General features: G+C 60.2%; 1 protein-coding gene and 1 long non-coding RNA gene across 3 annotated transcripts in view; both read left to right on the forward strand.

The window, feature by feature from the left end:
- The first annotated feature begins 5,911 nt into the window (after window positions 1-5,911).
- The window catches only part of ZFPM1 (zinc finger protein, FOG family member 1), a 34,452-nt gene continuing 22,005 nt past the window's right edge, over window positions 5,912-18,358 (forward strand). For both annotated transcript variants that reach the window (XM_075161580.1, XM_075161581.1), the window contains exon 1: window positions 5,912-6,147. In XM_075161580.1, coding sequence (XP_075017681.1) covers window positions 6,108-6,147 — 40 coding nt within the window. In that variant the 5' untranslated portion in view covers window positions 5,912-6,107. The remainder of the gene's footprint in view (window positions 6,148-18,358) is intronic.
- LOC142087393 (uncharacterized) lies at window positions 6,168-8,024 on the forward strand. Its single transcript, XR_012675441.1, has 2 exons — window positions 6,168-7,133; window positions 7,398-8,024. It is a non-coding gene; the product is annotated as an uncharacterized LOC142087393 (long non-coding RNA).

Below are 18,358 nucleotides of genomic sequence, written 5' to 3' on the forward strand. Positions count from 1 at the left end.
GGTGATGGCCCAGTTTGGTCATCATTAATTGGTGATGGCAATGGCCCAGTTTGGTCATCACCAACTCGTGATGGTGATGGCGATGGCGATGGCCCAGTTTGGTCATCACCAACTAGTGATGGTGATGGTGATGGTGATGGCCCAGTTTGGTCGTCATTAATTGGTGATGGTGACGGCCCAGTTTGGTCATCACCAACTGGTGATGGTGGTGGCCCAGTTTGGTCATCACCAAATTGTCCTCAAGCTGACCTCTGCCGGCACGGCGCTGAGGTCTGACGGCAGGAGGCTGACACAAAGCCAGGCATATTATATTCTTTAATTACTGTTGCAATCATAACATTTAAACGCTGTCAATGAGAGATAGCTCCTAACTGCAGGCTGGAATCCTTGCCACTTGGGGCTTGTAACTAAAACTGCAGGATTAATTTGATTAATTGATAGAATTATTTTCCAAACTACTCTTTTGTTTATGGAGGCTTAAAATGCTTGCTGCCTGCACCCTCCTGGTGTGTTGCAGAGTGGAGATAAAGTGACTGAAAATAATTAGTATGGCTTAATTTAGGGAAAAAAATAACCTCAAAAGAATTTTGCAGAAAATTTAAGGCAGCACATTTCACTTTGTTTTGGCAGGAAATATTATGGAGCTGGAAATGGGACTTTTATGTTTTCCCTCTACTATATTTCACCAGGGCAGCAAACCTACGGGGCGGAGGAGTATTTCACGCCTGGCTGTTACCGTAGCTCTCCCGCACCTCCGGATGCGTAACCCGGGCACCTGGGAATGAAATCCCCTGGGAGCCACAGGTTTGCTGCAGGGGATGGGGCCCCTCCCCGGTGCCCTGGGCAGGGTGCGGGGACGCCGTCCTAAAGCAGCACCCACCTTATTGCAGCACAGGCCACGAGCGATGCTCGCCCCGGGTCCCGCCGCTCCCCCGGGAGACGCTGGTATCATCCCCGCAGCTCTTAAAGCTTTTAAGGCTGAAATATTTAATTCTTCCCTTTTCCCTCTAAGTGAGAGTGGGGTTTTTTTTTCCCCCTCCCGCGGTCTCAGTGCCTGCTGAGCGGGCGACCCCCCCCCCCGGCTCCCTAAAGCCCCCGGGTTTGCCGAGTCCCACATTATCCGGCAGCGCTTGTCACTTGGAAGATTGCAGGCCCCCGTCAACGTAATTCCAGTGAGGAAGGCAAAGCCGGGCGGCTTCTCCCGGCTGCAGATTAATTCACTGCTCGGCGGGTGCCAGCAGCACGGGGGGGCACCCACGGGACCCAGCACGTCCGGGGGTCCCAGGGCTGCACCCCACCGGGATGCACGGCTGGGCTGCACCATCCTCGGCCCCAGTCCAGACCCTCTGCGGATGGGGACGACCCCACAGCCGGCCCCGGGGGGGTTGCAGGTGGCTGGGTTTGAACGGAGGGTGCCTGGCGTTGCAGAGAGTCCCTTAGGGGATTTCTCGGCTTCTTGCCACCACCCTAAATTTTCCTCAAGCTGCTGTTTGCTTTTCAAGCCCCCCCAAATCCAGCTGGCCTTTCTTCTCAGCCGCACACCCAAGTTTCTGAGCTGGAGGTGCTTTAAGCCTCTCCGTAAAGCCCAGAGGATAACGGGATCCACCATGGTTGTCACACCGCTCGCAGGGGCTAAAGATTTGTATTTTTTTCTCCTTGCTCTTGAGTCAAATCCGGCTGTTCCTTGCACAGCAGGAATTTAAACCCCGGCTCCCACGTCCCCCTGGCCGATCGTGCGTGATGGGGACCTGCATCCCTGATGCTGAATCGCCTTCAGGCGGGGGAACCCCGAGCCCGGGCGGCTGCGGGGTGTGGGGACGGGAGCGCTGGGGAGCCGGGGAGATAACACAGGAGCGATGCACCCGCCCGGGGGTTGCCGTCCTGCCAGCAGCGATGCCCCTCGAGCTGCAGCCCGGCTTCGCTGCCCGACCCCCAGGGACGGGGGGATCAGTCCTTTTGTGAGTTAGAGCATCATCCCTATAGCGGGAGATCAATGGGGGGGAAAATAAGCACTGATAAATCCCAATCTTGAATTTGGGGCACGGGGGCCGCTCATCCGCACATTCCCACCAGACTTCAGTAGCATCCAGCATCATTTTGCATCATTTGTTTTAACCCAAAAACCTTCGTGCTGCCACCGCAGCTCCTGGGACCCCCGAATCCCACAGCAGCATCTCTGCACAGGACATGCCCAAGCCATGCCCAGGCTGTGCCCAAGCAGCAGAGGGACATGCCCAAGCCGTGCCCAAGCCAAGCCCAAGCCGTGCCCAAGCCGTACCCAAGCCGTGCCCGAGCCGTGCCCAAGCCAAGCCCAAGCTGTACCCAAGCCGTGCCCAAGCCGTGCCCAAGCCATGCCAGAGCCGTGCCCAAGCCGTGCCCAAGCTGTGCCCAAGCTGTGCCCAAGCCGTGCCCAAGCCATGCCCGAGCCGTGCCCAAGCCAAGCCCAAGCCGCAGAGGACCCCGGACTGCCGGCAGCTGCCTGGGGCTGAGCCACAGGCAGGTGACAAGTGGCACCCGGGGCCAGGTTCTCCTGCCGGTAGGTGGCAGGGCCCCTCCGCAGCACACCCAGCACCCAGCACCCAGCCTCGCGGGTCCTGGCCTGCCTGTGGGCAGGGGCACTGAGACGCCATTCCTCCCTCTTGGGACAAAAGAAGAAAAAACCCCTAGAACGTGACTTTTTGCAGCTGGAAATAGCTGTTTGTGCAGCCTTGGCAGAGCTGTGCCAGCAGACGGTGCCACCGGTTGGGGCAGCCCGTGGTCCCGCGAGCACCCAGACCCTGGGGTGCTCAGCACAGCACCCAGCGCCACCACCGCCCGCCCCTCGCCTGTGAAATATGGCCGAGGCAGCGCCTTAGCTTTTCCCATTTACATTCCTCCGCCGACACCTCCTCTCCCTGCGTCTCTAATAATATCACCCCAGATTAATTGGCACTAATACAAATGTACACAGCTCCATAAAAAGATGTCACCTCGCTCACAATGGGGGAAACGGCTGCTCGCGCATTATCTCTGCTCTGCAGGCGTGTAATTCACTCCTCGGGAAAACACGCTATTTATTCTGTTACCCTATAACAATCTCTCTGCAAACACAACGGGATCGGAGGGGGGTCGGGAAAAAAACAACCGGCCGTGTCGCTGTCACCGGCACCGTGCTGGTTGTCCCCATGCAGGGGCACCCATGGGTCCCCCGCACGGCGGGGTGGGATGCGTGGGGTGATGGGGCAGGGAGATGCGGAGCTCAGGGACGTCCCCACGCCAGGGATCCGGCCCTTGGCCCGGTGTTGTTTGATGCGACGGCAAATTCTCAGGCCTGGGGGGGGATCTCAGAGGGTTTGGGATGGTGCCAAAAAGCTAATGAAAAGGACACTGGCAAGGAATGTGCGAGGGGAAGGACTGCAACCTGTTTCCCCCCCGAGCTGCGCTCCCCTCCCCGGGGCAGGGCTGCACGCCGGTGTTCGGCACGCACCGGCTCGGTCGAGGCTTTTTTGGCTTCTTGCAGGGGTGAGATGCAGCGCCCCGAGGGTGTGACAGCGAGCGGGGTCTGGCCCCTCGGCCCCTCGAGGGATGCTGTCGCTGCTTCTTCTCGCACAAAGAGCCGGGAATAGCCAACACCCCCCTGCTCCGTTCTGGGGAGAGGAAATTTGGGCACCCTGTTTGCGTCTGCTCACCCGCAGCCCCCCAGGTCCACGCAATTAATGGTGTTGCATTTAATTATATGGTTTGTCTAATTGTCTCGGTGTAAGCAAGGACGCCGGGTAAATAACGCTGGTGCTGTGAGCGGCGCTGGCGGGTGATGCCATGGATGTGCCCGGAGGAGCCGGCTGGGTCTGTAGCCCTGCCCTGGCCCCCAACCCCAAAACGCCGGTGGCCGTGCCGGGCTTGGACGGAGACCCCCCGAAAGCAGCAGAGCGGAGCCTCGGCTCCCCAGCACCCAGGCCCTGAGGGAGCCAGCGCCCATCACGGCTGATGCAAAGCAGAGGCCACCCAGGTCTCCTCGGGCCGGACCCTGCAAAGCGGTGACGGGCGGGCGCTTGATTTCATTACACACGTGTGTCGCGGCGGGGAGGGGAAAGGCTCTGGAAGCAGAGCTGCCTGCCCCGGGGTGTGACGGTCTCCAGGAAGGCTGCGATGCGGGGCCAAACGAGGTGAAAAACGCCATCAGGATCATTTTGGGGGGCGGCCGGCCAAGCGGGGGGAGAGCAAAGCCTTGTCCTCGGCAGCATCTCCCTCCCTCGATGGGTTGGGTTTTTTTTTTTTCTCCCCTGGAACTCTTCTTAATTCCTAACTTAATTTCTTTTGACATCCTCATTGCCGGCTTGACCTCTTTACTGGAATCATGTGCTGCTTAAAACTCATTATCCCACTATTGGAACAGGAAGTTAATTAAAAACCCTTTAAAAAAAGAAAAAGAGAAGGAAAAAAAAAAATCTGTCCAGGGATAGATGGAGAAGGGCCACGGCCAAGCCACTGTGCTGTGCCGGGCCGGGCTGTGCCGCGCCGTGCCGTGTCCCCGCAGCCCACCAGCCCTCTGCTCCCCCACCGATCCAAAAATTGCATCACTAATTGGGGAGCACTGGCTGTCGCTGCCGGCAAACCCCCCCCCCCCGAACCGAGATCGGCCACGGCTGAGGGCCGGGTTTGGCAGAAATGGTTGTTTTTCGCAGAAGAATATTCCCATCACGGACCCAAAATATAAGTGGTTCCTGTTTACCCCACAATTAGCCCCAAAATTGCCGCCTGGCTGGAGGCTCGTGGCGAGGACTGGCTCGCGTGGCTGGGATGATGCCGAGGGGAACCCCAGCACCCCTACTCCATCCCCAGTGCACCCTGGGGTGTCCCCCCACCCGGAGCCAGGGTCATGGTGACCCCTGAAGTCGCAAGTGGGACTTTTTGGACTGTTCATCTACAAATGAGCGGGATTTTAAGATGGGTTTGGGATCCCAAGAGAGGGCCTGGGGACCCCATGGAAGGGTTTGGGGGCTCCACAGGAGGCTTTGAGGACCTCCAAAGGGTGGGTTGGGACCCCAATGGGGGGGACTGAGGTCCCAGAATGGGAGATTGGTGGCCCCACCCCCCAAGGAGGGATTGGTGGGAGTTTAGGACCTTCCGGAGGTGGTGTGAAGATGCAGAGGGAGACTGGGACCCCAAAAGGGGGGTTGGGGACCCCAAAGGAGGGGCTCAGGGACCCCAAAGGAGGGTTGGGGTCCCAAAAGAGGGGGTTGAGGACCCCAAAGAGGGGGTTGAAGTCCCAAAGGAGGGGCTTGAGGACCCCAAGGGGGGTGTTGGATCCCAAAGGATGGGCTTGGAGACCCCAAAGAGGGGGTTGAGGTCCCAAAGGAGGGTCTTGGGGACCCCAAGGGCGGGGGTGGGTACCCAAAGGAGGGGGTTGGAGACCCCAAAGGGGGTGTTGGGGTCCCAAGGGAGAGGCCTGGGGACCCGAAGGAGGGGTTGGGATCCCAAATGAGGGGCTCGGGAACCCAAAAGGGGGTGTCAGGGACATGCAGGAGGGTTTGGGGATCCCAAAGGGGGTCCCAAGGCAGGGGGCTGGGAGCCTCACGGGGGGCGTGGGCACCCCAAAGAGCGACTGGGGACACGCGGGAGGCTTTGGGGACTTCGGGGCGGGGGGTACGGCCACCGAGCCCCCGCACGGATCGGGCCCCCCGGGGGGGGCACCGCCCCCTCCCCCGCCCCGGCTCCCCCCCCCCGCGCCGCCACCGCGCCCCGCCCCGCCCCGCCCCGCCCCGCGCCGCGGCGGCGGCAGCCGGCTACGCCATCCGGTAGGCGGGGCCGTCGGGGAGGGCGGTGGCCTATGGGCGGCCGCGGCGGCGCGCGGCGGGGGCAGGCCCCGCCCCCGTGGAACGTTCCGCGGGTTTGATCGGCCGCGGCGCCCCATTGAGAAAATCCCGCGGCGGCGGCGGCGGCTCCGCTCCGCCGCGCACGGCCCGGCCCGGCCCGGCCCGGCCCCGGCCTCGGCCCCGGCCCCGGCCCCGGCCCGGCAGCGCGGGCGGGCGGGCGGGCATGCGAGCAGCCGGGGGCCCGCCCGCCGCCACCCACCTGCCGCCCGCCCAGCCGCCAGCCGGGGCGCCGGGCTCGCCCCCCGCCGAGCGATGTCCAGGAGGAAACAGAGCAACCCCCGGCAGATCAAACGTGAGTCCTCGGTACCGGCACCCCCCCGCTGCCACCAGCTCCCCCCTTCTGTACCGCTCCCCCCCCATTATTTTGCACCACCCCTTCGGCGGCAGTACCCCCGCCCCCGGCGGAGCGCGGGTGTCTCCCCCCACCCCCCTCCCACCCCTCCGGTACTCCCTCACCCCCCGGCACCCACCCGGGACGGCCGCGGTGGGTGCCCGCTCCCGCTACCGGCCGCCCGCTTTGGGCTCCGTCCCCGTCGCCTCCCCCTCCCGGCCGCCTCCCCCCCGCCAGCGCGGTGGCTCCGGTACCGGCTCCCGATGGGGGCCCTGATAAGGCTTTAAAATATTCCGTTCTGCAAGTCCCGTCCTGATAACATCGCTCTGTCGGGACGGCCTGAAATTGTGATCTTATCTCCCCCGCCTGCCTCCCATCCAGCGCCGTGAGCCGGGGCGAGGGGCTCCCTGGCCCCCCCCGGGGCTCCCGGACCCCTCCACGGGGCACCCCAACTCCCCCCCGGGCACCCCAGCCCTGCCAGCAGCTCCTCACCCCAGGTTCGGCACCCTCACCCTGCCAGGAGCTCCCCTTTCCGCACGGGGACCCCCCACTCACCATCAGTGCCCCCGGACACGGCGTACCATCGTCCCCGCTGACCGCCATCGTCCCCGCTGACCGCCATCGTCCCCGCTCACCGCGCCGGCCTCAACCTTTCGCCCTGCCCGGTGGCCCCCCCAGCTCCCGCTTTGCTCCCCAGCCCGGGCGGGGACGGGGTGATAACACCCCGGGCTGACAGCAGGAGGGACCACCGTGGGGGTCCCACAGTGGACTTCGGCCACCGTCCGTGTCTCCCCGTCTCCGGAGGGTCGTGCTCCCCACAGTCTGACCCATCAGCCGGGATCCGGTTTCGGTCCGGCGGGGATGCGCTGGCTGCGCTGAGAAATTCTGCAAAGTGCTGGAAGTTTTTCAGTGACGGGCTTAGCTCGGCTTTTCTCCCTTCCTCTCTGGTGTGTGTGTGTGTGTTTTTTCTTTCCCCCTCGAGTCGATGGAAGCTGGCGATAAGAGGGAGATGGGAGGATAGGGAAGGCTGGCCACCATGTGATAATCTAGCTTTATCTTTCTCTTGAAATAATTGCAAGGCTGAGTTGCACCTACCTGTTTCCCTGCCTGGGGTGATTGCTCTGGTGATAAAGCTCAGCTAGACTTTTACCCGGGTAGAGTTAAAAATAGTCCCAGCTGCCTCCTATTTTTTTTTTTTTTTTTGGTGATAGTTTTCTTCTTTAGCTTTATCCAACTTCCGCGGCTTTATTTCGGCAAAAAGCCCAGCTGCCCGGCGATCCCTCCACGGGTAACTCCAGCTCATTAAACCGGGAGCCTTCAGACCGAAGCGAGCGGTAGCGTCGCAGCCGTTGAAATAACAACGCCGATGTGGGCGATAGCTGCGTGCGTGGGGGACGCGCCGACGGCAGGACGCCCGTCCGGTCCTGGCACCCACCGGCGTGGACCTTGGTGGGGGGAAAATATGGGGCAGGATGAGGCCGTGGCAGCTTGGCCGGGCGAAGGCGGCTCGCATCGCCTTCCTCTGCTGCTTTTCTGCAGAGATGTGAAGAAATGATAAAGTGGGAGGCTGATCTCAGGCCGCCGGCGATGGCCAAAACTGATTAAAAGCTGAAAGCTTGGAACCCTTCCTGTATGTGTCAACATGAAAACAGTCATTAGAGCCGGCGAGCGCGGCGAGAGCGCCTTGCCGCTGCCTCCGACAGCTCTCCCCGCCGAGTATGCATGAATCAGGGCTCCGGTAACCAGACTCCTCTCATGTACAGACCGGACCTGTTTCCACAAAGTCTATCCTTTTTATCATCTCGGCTGGAGCATTAAAAACCTCCTCCAGATTGGTATCTGCTGATTTTATTTTCCTGGGTGACGCTATGTTCTCGCTCTGGCTTCATCTCTGCTGGGTTTTGGGTTTTGTTGGTTTTTTTTTTTTAAAGCTTGATGCGATGCGCAGATAGGCTCGCAGGGGAGATCGCCGGGAGAGCGGGCGATCGCCAAGAGCGATAAGACAAAGATCAGGCACTGGACTATTTTTAACCGGCTGCATTAACCTTCTTCTTTGCTTTTTGGGCTGGAGCGATGCAGCGATGGAGGGGGATGGGGGTACCAGCAACGTGGGGTCCCTCCGAGCCCCCCGGGAGCACCCGCTCTGCCCGCTGGCAGGCGGTGGTGAGGCTTTGAAAGCCGATTGCATCTAGATGGTGGCTTCCGATCGCGGAGAAAACACCCGGAGCATTTCTTTATTTCATTTTGCGGGGTACCTGCCCGGGGGGGGCATTTGCTTTTCCCCCCCCGCTCTGTCCGTGGCTGTAAAACCAGCAACCTCCCTGCAGCTGCTGCTGCTCTATAGGGTTGGGGTTTTTTTCCCCCTCTTTATTTATTTTATTTTTTTTCTGTCTTTTGTTCTGCTGGTAGATAGATGTGAGGGGCTGATAGAGAGCAGGAGCTGATCTCCAACCCAGATAGCCTGTTATATTTATTAACTTCAAACATGGGAGCGCGGGCACAGAGCTGATGAGCGAGGCTGCTGGCAGCTGCCTGTGCGTGCACTCGCAGCGCCGGGTCTTCCGATGGGGGAAGCTGATAAGTGGGAGATTGATCTCGTCTTGCTGATGTGCCTCTCCCTCTGTTGTTGTTCTAATATATATATTTTCTTTTTTTTTTTTTCCTTCTGAAATTAACTGGAAGCGAATGTTTTTGTAGTAGTTGCAGGGGCCTGTTTGTGTTTTTTTTTCTTTTCTTTTTTTTTATTTTCCTTTTCCCTTTCTATTCTGCTTTCAGCTACAGTAGATCTGAGCTCCTGATAAGCGCCGAGGCCCGATCTCCATCCTGATAGAGATTGCCAGGGGAGATAAGGACCACTTATCTCTCCCCACCAGACCAGAGCAGGATTTGCTAGAAAAACAAACACAGCAAAGAGGGGCAAAAGGGCTCCAACAATTTGTTCCATTGCAAATGTGATTAACGCAGGTGCTTTAATTATCTGATGGGGGGGCAGCTGCATATGGGATTTTGTTTCTCAAGGTGTTTTTTTTTTTACCCCCCCCAGCCGTGTGCGCTGCGAAACAAGCTGGGTTGAGAAGCCGAGCTCTCCCCAGCGCCTGTTATCAGCCGCAGATGTTGCATTAGTTTGATGAGAGCTTTGACTTTCTTTTTCGATCGCTATCTCCCATTCTGCTCCGCGGAGCAAACGCATGGGCTGGGGCGGGGGGAGGCGAAAGCACCGTCATATTTTTGCGTGTGGATTTTCTTTTATTGCTATTAGATGGTGTTAGATAGCGAGGGCGGTCTGCGCTGTTCAACCCTGCCACCTCTTGATGGGGTGGTTTTTGGTTTGGTTTTTTTTTTTCCTTTCCTCTTTTGTAAGCTCAGCTGCTCCCCGGTCCCGCGTGGGCTCTCTGGTGATGCCGGGCAGGGCGTCGTGGTGCCAGGTGGGGGGTCACAGTGCCAGGACGACGGGAGCCATCCTTCCCAGCAGCTCGGAAAACCACATTTCTTGTAAAGATGACAGTGGCCAACCCGGTGCCTATTTTTAGCGGCGGCGTGGTGAGCCGGTGGCGTGGGATGCTCCCGGCACGCCTCCTGCCCGCTCCTCTCCCGCTCCCTTTGCTCGCTGAGTCGCTCCTTTCCTTTCGGTCCGTGCAGGTGACTAACTGCCTCCGCTTGCCTTCCCCCCCCCCCGCCACCTCCCGCCGCTCTGATGCTGCTGCACTTTTCCATCACTGCCAGCCTCCGTGCCTCAGTTTCCCCATCCACGCCTGCTGGGGAGGGATGCTGCAGGCCGGGGTGGGCGGCGGGGTGTCTGGGGAGGCTGTTACCCCGGGCTGCTCCGCGGGGTGGGGAGGATTTGCTGCCTGGTCCCCGGGGATGAGCTGGGTGCCTCCGCTCCCAAAACCAGTATTTTCTGTGCCTCCCCGGGGGGCTGCCTCGGCGTTGCAGCTCCCCGTGCCCCGCTTCCGGCATCCTGGGGGTGGCATCATCCCCGCGTCCCACATGTCTGCTCCTCCTACGGGCGCTGCCTGCCTGCCAACCCCTCCCCTCTTGTGCAAACCCCCCCCCGAGGCATTTGCCAGCCCTGACTCACTGGCATCCCGAAGTGACGGCTCCTGGGTGCTGGCAGGGGTGCAGGCAGCAAAGCCCCATGGCACATCTGCCCCCGCAACCGGCTCTGCCCCTCCCAGCTGCCGCCGGCCTCTTGGGATGCGCCGTGGGTGACATCGGGGGCTCCCGGAGGCGAGGACCCATCGTGGTCCCCGCAGGGTGGGACGGGGCAGGGGGGTGGCCCTGGCTGGGCTGGCGATGCTGCGGTGCTGGTGGGATGCATTGGGCAGAGCCCGCAGCCTGCCGTGGTGAGCTCTCCCGGCCATCGCTGGCCGTTTTCCGCCGGTAATTCGGCAATGCCGTGGGGAAGCCGCGCTCCTGCTCGCTGCGGGGTCTGGACCAGCGGGAAGAAGTTCTGCTCCTCTTCCGTGGCCAGTGGTCCCAGTGTGAGCGTCCCTGCGGGCCCCGCGTCTGGGAGAGGGGTGGGCATCGTGCTCGGCGGCTGGTGGCCGAGGGGACAGCTCGCCTCGGCCTCTCTCCGGAGCAATATATCCATTTACGGGGCTCTGGGCTGCCCTGTGCCACCGGCCCCGTCCTCTGCCGACCATGGGACGTGTCATGGCTGTCCCATGTGGGTGCTTCCCTCGGTACCGGGGCACCCTGCGAGCCCATTTTGGGAGCCTGCTCTGGGTGTATCCCCAGGATGGCCCTTCCCGGCCATCCCCATCTCTGCATCGGGCAGGGAGGATGCGTGCAGGATGCTCGGAGGGCGAGCACCGGAGCCAGGCTGGCCACGGCCACGCTTGGGGCACCCGGCAGCGCGGCAAAACCTGTTCTGCCGAGAGCCCCGGCGCACGGCCCTGCCGGCGGCCGCGGGGCGGGAAGGCGGCGCTGGCAGCCGCACCGGCGAGGGAGGCTGCGGCGGCTTTGGCAGGCGGCCGCTTCCAGGGCCCGTGGGCGCTGGGGTTGGGTTGGTTTGTGTCTGCTGCTGCTGCTCTTCCGCCTCCCGCGCCCCCGGGGGACACCCCCGCGCTGTCCCCTCCCCGGGCACCCCGAGCAGGCGCGGAGCCGCGGCGATGCCCACGCCGCGGGGATCGTCCCTGACATCCCACACCGGAGCAGGAAAGCCACCTCCGGCTTGGATTTACGGCTCTGGCTCCAAACTTGTGCGGTTGGGCAAGGTCTTATTTTCCGTCGTGAATCACGAGGCCACCTAGCAAGCAGCAGGTTCCCCTTTCGCCAAGTTGCGAGCCGGCCAGCTCGGCAATCGGGGCTTGGGAAGAAAGTAATCCTTTCCCCACGGGTGTTGCAGCAGATTGCGCAAGGAGATAGTGCCCCGGCGCAGGGATCGGCGGTTCCTGGAGAGGGGCAGCCCCGTCCCTCCCTGGGGACCCAGCGGAGCCACCCGGCCATGGCAGCATCCCAAAGGCAACGTGGCATCAAGTCGCTTGGGGAGCCAAGTCCTCCGGTGTCACCGTGTCCACGTCCACCGTCCGCAGCATCCCTGGGGCACCCCGTGATGCTCCCGGCCCCGTGCCGGCCGTGGGGTCGATGCCACCCGCATCCCTGGGAAAGGAAGGGACAACGCTGCCCAAACCGGGAGCAGCAGGGCTGGCACAGCCTGGGGACAGAGCTGCCCTGCTTGGCGTTGGTGGATTTGGGGTCAAATACACCCATTCTGGGGAAGGGAAGAGGATGTTTTCCATGCATGCTGTCCATCCTACTGCAAAAAAACCATGATTTACCTTGGAAAACGCTGGCTGGGGTGATGCTGCGGAGAGAAAACCAGCCCAGACCTGGCACAGCTGGGCGCTGGGACCCGAGGCTGCCCGGCGAGGGGGATGTGAGCGGCCCCGAGCACTGGTCGGCGCAACTGGGGGGGACGTCAGGAAGGAGAAACCTTGTGCTTTTAAGATTTCTTTAGTTAAGAAGAAAAAGTGGAAAACGCCTCTCTGCCAGCCCCGCATGGAGCTCCAGCTGTGCGAGTCCTACGGCTGCGCCGAGGGCACGGATTTTCCTTCCTGCGGGGAGAAGAAGTCAGCTCCCCCTTGTTGGAGAAGAGCAGGAATGGGAGCAGGAGGCCAATATCTCTTTTTTTGCTGTGACGCGTCCCATGACTGTTTTTGCTGCCTGACTCAGGGCTTTTGGACGCTCCGGCTTGGCCAGGCTGCTGTCCCGCTGCTTATTTTATCAGGAAAGTTCAAGTGTTTCGGGGGTAATACCGTTCCCTCTTCCGATGGCTGCCCGGCAAAGGCTCCGCATTGTTCCTGCAGCAACATGTTTTTTTGGAAGGGATGAAATGCCGAAAGGAATGTAACTGCTGACCTTGGGCTGCAGTGGGGTTAAGGAGTGTGTGCCTATGAGTCACTCCAGATAAGAGCCTTCCACGGCTTTTTTCCTCCAAAATAATTCTTTATCTCCTCTTTCTCACATCAACATATTTTCTTGACATCTCCCATTCGATAGCGCGTGGAGGAAATGTGCTCCTCTAATTTGTTCATCTGATGAAATATAGATGCATTGTTTTCTCTTGTCCTTGGTGGGCCGGGGGTCATGGCCCCGGGCTCTGGGGGTGCGCGGCGGGGTCGGCACCCCGGGCTCTGGGGGTGCGCGGCGGGGTCGGCACCCCGCGCTCTGGGGGTGCGCGGCGGGGTCGGCACCCCGCGCTTTGGGGACATGCGGCGGGGTCGGTACCCAGGATGCGCAGGAGGATGCCCAAGCGCATCGCCAGCTCAGGGGACCGCGGGGAGGAAAAGCTGCTTTTAGCTTCCCCCCCCCCAGCTCCACCGGGAAGTTTGGCCGCTCGCTCGCTTCTCCATCTCCCAGCCGAGGCCTCTCATGCTACTTCCAGCTCCTATGATAATGCGGAAAGTTGAACTGGCCCCATTACTGCGCTGCGATGGTTGCCTTGATAACGCCCCGATAATGGCAGCGATAGCGGCAGCTCGGTAGCCAATGGCTCTGCCGCTCCTCCCATTAACATTCCCCACCACGGACCAGCTCGGAGCTGCCTATCTGCTCTCCATTTCCACTCCTCCGCTAGATAAGAATGGAAATACTGACTTCATAGCTCACTGATTAAAGTGTCTGGATTTCTTGATAATACACAGATAAATTATGTTTTTCAAAAAGAAGGTAGGGAAGGGAGTGTGAGGGGAGGGAAAAACCTCCAGTCCATTTTTTTTTTTTTTTTTCTTCCCCTCCCTTCCCTCTTTGTGGCCGTGCCCTGTGGGTTGGGGTTTTTCTGCTCCAAATTGCCCTCCCCAGCCTGTGCCCGGGATTGGCAGTGGGAGGGCAGAGCCCCGTGCGGTGCCCTCGGGGCGGGGGGGGGGTCGCGGTGGGCAAAGAATTTTTGGGAGCCACGTGGACAGGGTGTATTGCACGTGCGGTCACGTTCCCCTCACTGGGATGGAGATGCTGTCCTCGGATGCCAGGGACCCGCTCGCATCGCGGGGATGTTTGGCTTTGCCAGCTGCAGCGATGCCACGTGGCTGCGGCACGTGGCCGGGATCCCAGTGCCGGCTGCGGCATCTCGGGTGGGCTCCGACTGTCCCCGGGGACTGGCAGCCGGCTGGCGGGGCCCGCGGGTGCTCGGGAAGCGTCTGCCTTTCTGTGCCCATCTCCAGCCTGAGCCTCGCTGTTCTGCTGCGGGATGCTGCCCGGTCCAGCGGGATGCTGCCCGGTCCAGCGGGATGCTTTGGGACCGGCCTCATCCCACTGGCCCCTCCGGGCTTAAAGATGCTCGAGCCATCGCGCCCCGTGGCCTCAAACAAGGCTGGATGATGGGAGCAGGCACCGGTCCCTTAGCATCCGCTTTTCTAAATTACACTTGAGTTTCCTCACTCGTCCCCGCTGGAGCAAACGGGACTTCCAGACTTTTTGGTTCCTTGCACTGGGAAAGGTATCGACCGCGAGAATCTAAGTTTGTTTCATCTAAATATAAAACTAAAGAGCAAACAGTATAAAGTTCATTTTTTAATGTGCTGCCCCATTCCAGTTGGGCTGCTCTCTTTATTTTTTTTAGAGGAACTGTGATAAAAAGCAGTGATAAAGCCAGGACTGTTTTGTGTAGGAGTTGGTATCTGCGTTATCTATCTCCCTTTTTCACTCTCCGAGCAGCTCTGTTGTTTTTTACTCTTATCTCGCTCCACCAAAATGCCAAGAACAGGAAAAAAAAAAAATTGAAAAAAAAAAAAAAAAGAGGCAGCACAGGCACGCGCGTTTGCACGGAGGCAAACTCGGCATCCGCGGAGCCGGGCATGAATGGCCAAGCCGCTTGGAGTTGGAGGAAGAGGAGGGTTGGGGGTGCTGAGTGAAGGTGCTGGCGATGGAGGGGCTGTACCAGGGGAGGCTGTAGCAGTCGGGTTTTTGGGGACAGCGCTGTCCCAGCGGCCCCTGGTGACCTTCATCTGCCAGACTTGGTGCCAGCAGCCCACCCTGCTTCTTGCAGATGGGCCACCCAACTGTCTTGTAACCCTCTTAGGGTCCTTTTCCACTCCTGGAGCCCCCGCTCATTGCTGCAGCGTTGGCTGGAGACCCCAGAGTGGTCCAGGATGGCACTGGGAGCTGGTACTGGGCACACTGGGGAGCTGGGAGCAGCAGGGACACCCCAGCCAGAGCTGCTTCGGTGATGGGTCTGGTGGCCTTCTGGGCCATGTCCACCATCACCCTTGTCCCCACTCCTCCATCCTTGTCCTCGCCTGGTGCTATCGTGGACTGAGAGTCTCGGGGTGGAGGCTGAAATCGGTCCCCGTTCCCTCCCCAGCAGCTTTTGGCTGGGATGGACCCGGCAGGACCTGAAACCGCTTCCCACGGGGAGGGGGACGGCTCCGGCGCGGCATCTCTGGGCTAATTTGTCGCTAGATTAGCAAAGAGCTTGACCTCTGGCCTCGCCGTCACCTGGTATTGATGGGCTGCGCGGGGCTGCGCCGCCGGGTGAGCACCCCCCAGCCATTCCCGACTGGAACGGCTTTATTCCAGGTGGGAGAAAAAGTACCAGAACTGAGGCTTTTTTCACCCTTTGGCCAGCAGCAGTGAAGGCACCTGGTGCAGGAGCAGCGGTGGCAAGGTGGCCTCGCACGCCGGTGCCGCCTCGCACGCCGGTGCCGCCTCGCCCGTGCTCATTGGAGCCTGGATGGAGTTTCCTTCCCTGTTGTCGGGGTATCCAGCTGCTCCCCAGCCGCGGGCTCGCCCAAATCCTGCCCGCATCAGCATGGGGGTAATCACCTCAAAGTGCTCTTGGATGGGGATTGGGATGGAGGACACCCCCGGGTGCCCCCGCTAAGGACCGGTCCCTCTCCGCCGGCTGCTCCACCAGCTGCCTCAGTTTCCCTCCTGTGCTTCGAACATCTCCTCCTCGCCCGGCCCCGCCGCCAGCCGGGAAGGCAGGACCGCGCTCAGCATCGCATCCCCTTCTCGCGGAGCGATCTGCTCCCATCCGTCTGATGTGCCGGGGCCGGGGCCGGCTCTATTAGACTCTCTCCTCCCTTAAAATCTACCAGGGCGTTATCAACCCCATCTGGAACGTAAAGTCACTTCATTGTCATTGTCCCTGTATTTTCTTTCTCATTATTTTCCCGTCCCCCCCCTTCCCCGGCTGCTGTTTGATATGATGCGGGCTCTCTCGCTATTAGTATTAGTAATCGTGGCCCCTGAAGTGAAACAATCTCCTGTAATCTATCAGCGGTTTATCGGCCCTATCTGAGCGCCGGGAATGGCTGGGCTCGGCGATGGCGCCATGCTCGGCCGCTGATAAAGTTACAGAGTTCAGGCGGTGATGAATGTTAAGTAACTGCACCCCGCGCAGATAGGATATGGACTTGGCAGGGGGAGCAGCTCCGGCTGAAACCAATCTCTCCCCTATCAGCAGGGCTGCTTTTTCTCAGGCTCTGCTTCTTCCCGGCTCTTTTCTTCCCTCCAACGGCTGCGGCCGGGGGCTCCCCCGGGGCAGCGCTGCCCCGGGTCGGGGAGGGATGCCCGGGGTGCTGCGCCCCGGGGGTGGATCGATGGGGTGTTTTGCAGGGCCGGGATGGGGATGCCCACCCGGGTGCTTTTTTGCGGTGGTTGGGATGCCGCGGGGTGCGGACGTGAGCATCCCCCCCCATCAGTAATTGCAGCATCTTTCCGTGAGCGCTCGCAGCATCCTCCCCGCCATGAGAAGTCACAGCACCCCCCACCACCTCCATTCCCTCGCTATCCTTCGTTCCCCTCCGAGATAAATCAGGCCTCAATACATACGAATTTAATAATAAATTATTATAAATACCCCCATAAGCATTTGCAGTACGTACATCCCCCCATCAGCAATCGCAGCACCCCCCACCACCTCCATTCCCCCACTATCCTTCGTTCCCCTCCTGGAAAAATTAGGCCTAAATACTTTATAAATTTAATAATAAGTTATTATAATACCCCCCATGAGCATTCACAGCACCCCCCACCACCTCCATTCCCCCACTATCCTTTATTCCCCTCCTGGGTAAACTAGGCCTAAATACTTTAGAAATTTAATAATAAATTATTATCATTTCCTCCCCCCCTCCCACCAGCAATCGTAGCATCCCCCACCACCTTCATTCCCCCCCATCCTTCACTCCCCTCCTGGATAAATTAGGCATAATTTAATAATAAATTATTGTAATATTTTTTTTCTTGCCCTTTTAACACAGGGCACTGCGGGAAGCGTCGGGGCGAGTTTTATCTAGGGGTGATGGAGAAGGGCCCCTAATTAGAGATAGGTACCGCTGGGGCTGGCCCAAATCGCTATCGGCTCCATGCATGGGGCTGATATTTAATGTGCCGATATCCGCGGGGGGAGCCCGGCCCTGGGATGCTGCAGCCGGGCTGATAGGGGAGAGGGTTGATTTGTGCTCAAAAAGGTCCGTTTTCCTCCAAAACGGGGGTCCCGGGGTAGGGGGTCTCGCCCGCCGCCGCCATCTGGGACCCCCTACCCTGGGACCCCCGTTTTGGAGAGTATTGCAATTTAATGCTGGATCCCAGCAGCATCAACCAAGGGGAGGGAAAAAATAACCCGCTGAATAACGTGACCTTTTGAGGACCGGCGTCATTTCCCAGCCACCGAAACCTCATTTGCCCTCAGCCGCGGCGCTTGGCATCCCCGATCCCCGGGGAACGGGCTTGGGGGCACCCGAGGTCGTCAGTAAAAGCGAACATTAATACGTACTGGGGAAAAATTGGGTGAGAAGAGGCGGGCTGGTGTCCCATCAGATACCGGTGGTTTTTGGATTTGCACCCAGGTTGCTCTCTGGGCGTTGCTTGCTGCGGGGCGGCCACGGCACAACCCTCCTATGAGACCCTGGGGAATCCCCGGGCTGTGCCGGACCCCACCGAATCACCGACGATGGTTTTGCAGCCGGGGCAAGGAAGGATCAGGCTGCGAGCCTCTCCGACTGCGGCTTTCCCAGGGGAATACCAGCCCCTGTGCCCGCTCCTGCAGCCCTTTGCTCATGGCTGCAAAATTTAGGGGAAAACAAGGAGGTTTAGGGGCAGCAGCACTGCCCCGAGGAGGCGAAGCCTGAGCTGGATTCCCGGCATGGTGATGGATGAGCATCGGGGCAGTGCTTCACGCTGCTGCTTCACCCGGCTGCTTTGGGGTTTATTGGTTTATTATTATTATTTTGGTTTATTTTTAATTGGAAGATGGATTCAGGGCCAGCGCGGGGGTAAGGAGGAGCTGGAAGGATGAAGAAGAGACCCTCCATTGTGCTGCCCGTGTAGTCCTGCCGAGCCCGGGGGAGCTGGGGACGTCCCCTGGGTCCCCCCGGTGCTGGGGGGGTGACACCCTGGAGCCGAGCACCCTGGGGACTCGCTGCACCCCGAGCCTTGGGGTCACACCCTGGAGCCGAGCACCCTGGGGACTCATGGCACCCCCAGCTTTGGGGTGACACCCCGGAGCCAAGCACCCCGGGGACTCGTTGCACCCCCAGCTTTGGGGTGCCTGTAGGTGAGGTTTGGGCGTGAGGCTGCCGCATCCGGGCTCTCGCCCTCGCTCCCCGGCTCCCGGAGCCCTCCCTTGGGGTCACCGCCTGCCCAGCCCTTTTATTTTTAAAAATAATAAGTTTTTGGAGTTGGATGCGAGCCGATGGATGCCAGACAGCAAAGGCAGGTTGCCCCCAGC

The sequence above is a fragment of the Calonectris borealis genome, chromosome 12 (genome assembly GCF_964195595.1).
Source record: "Calonectris borealis chromosome 12, bCalBor7.hap1.2, whole genome shotgun sequence".
Classification (NCBI taxonomy): domain Eukaryota; kingdom Metazoa; phylum Chordata; class Aves; order Procellariiformes; family Procellariidae; genus Calonectris; species Calonectris borealis.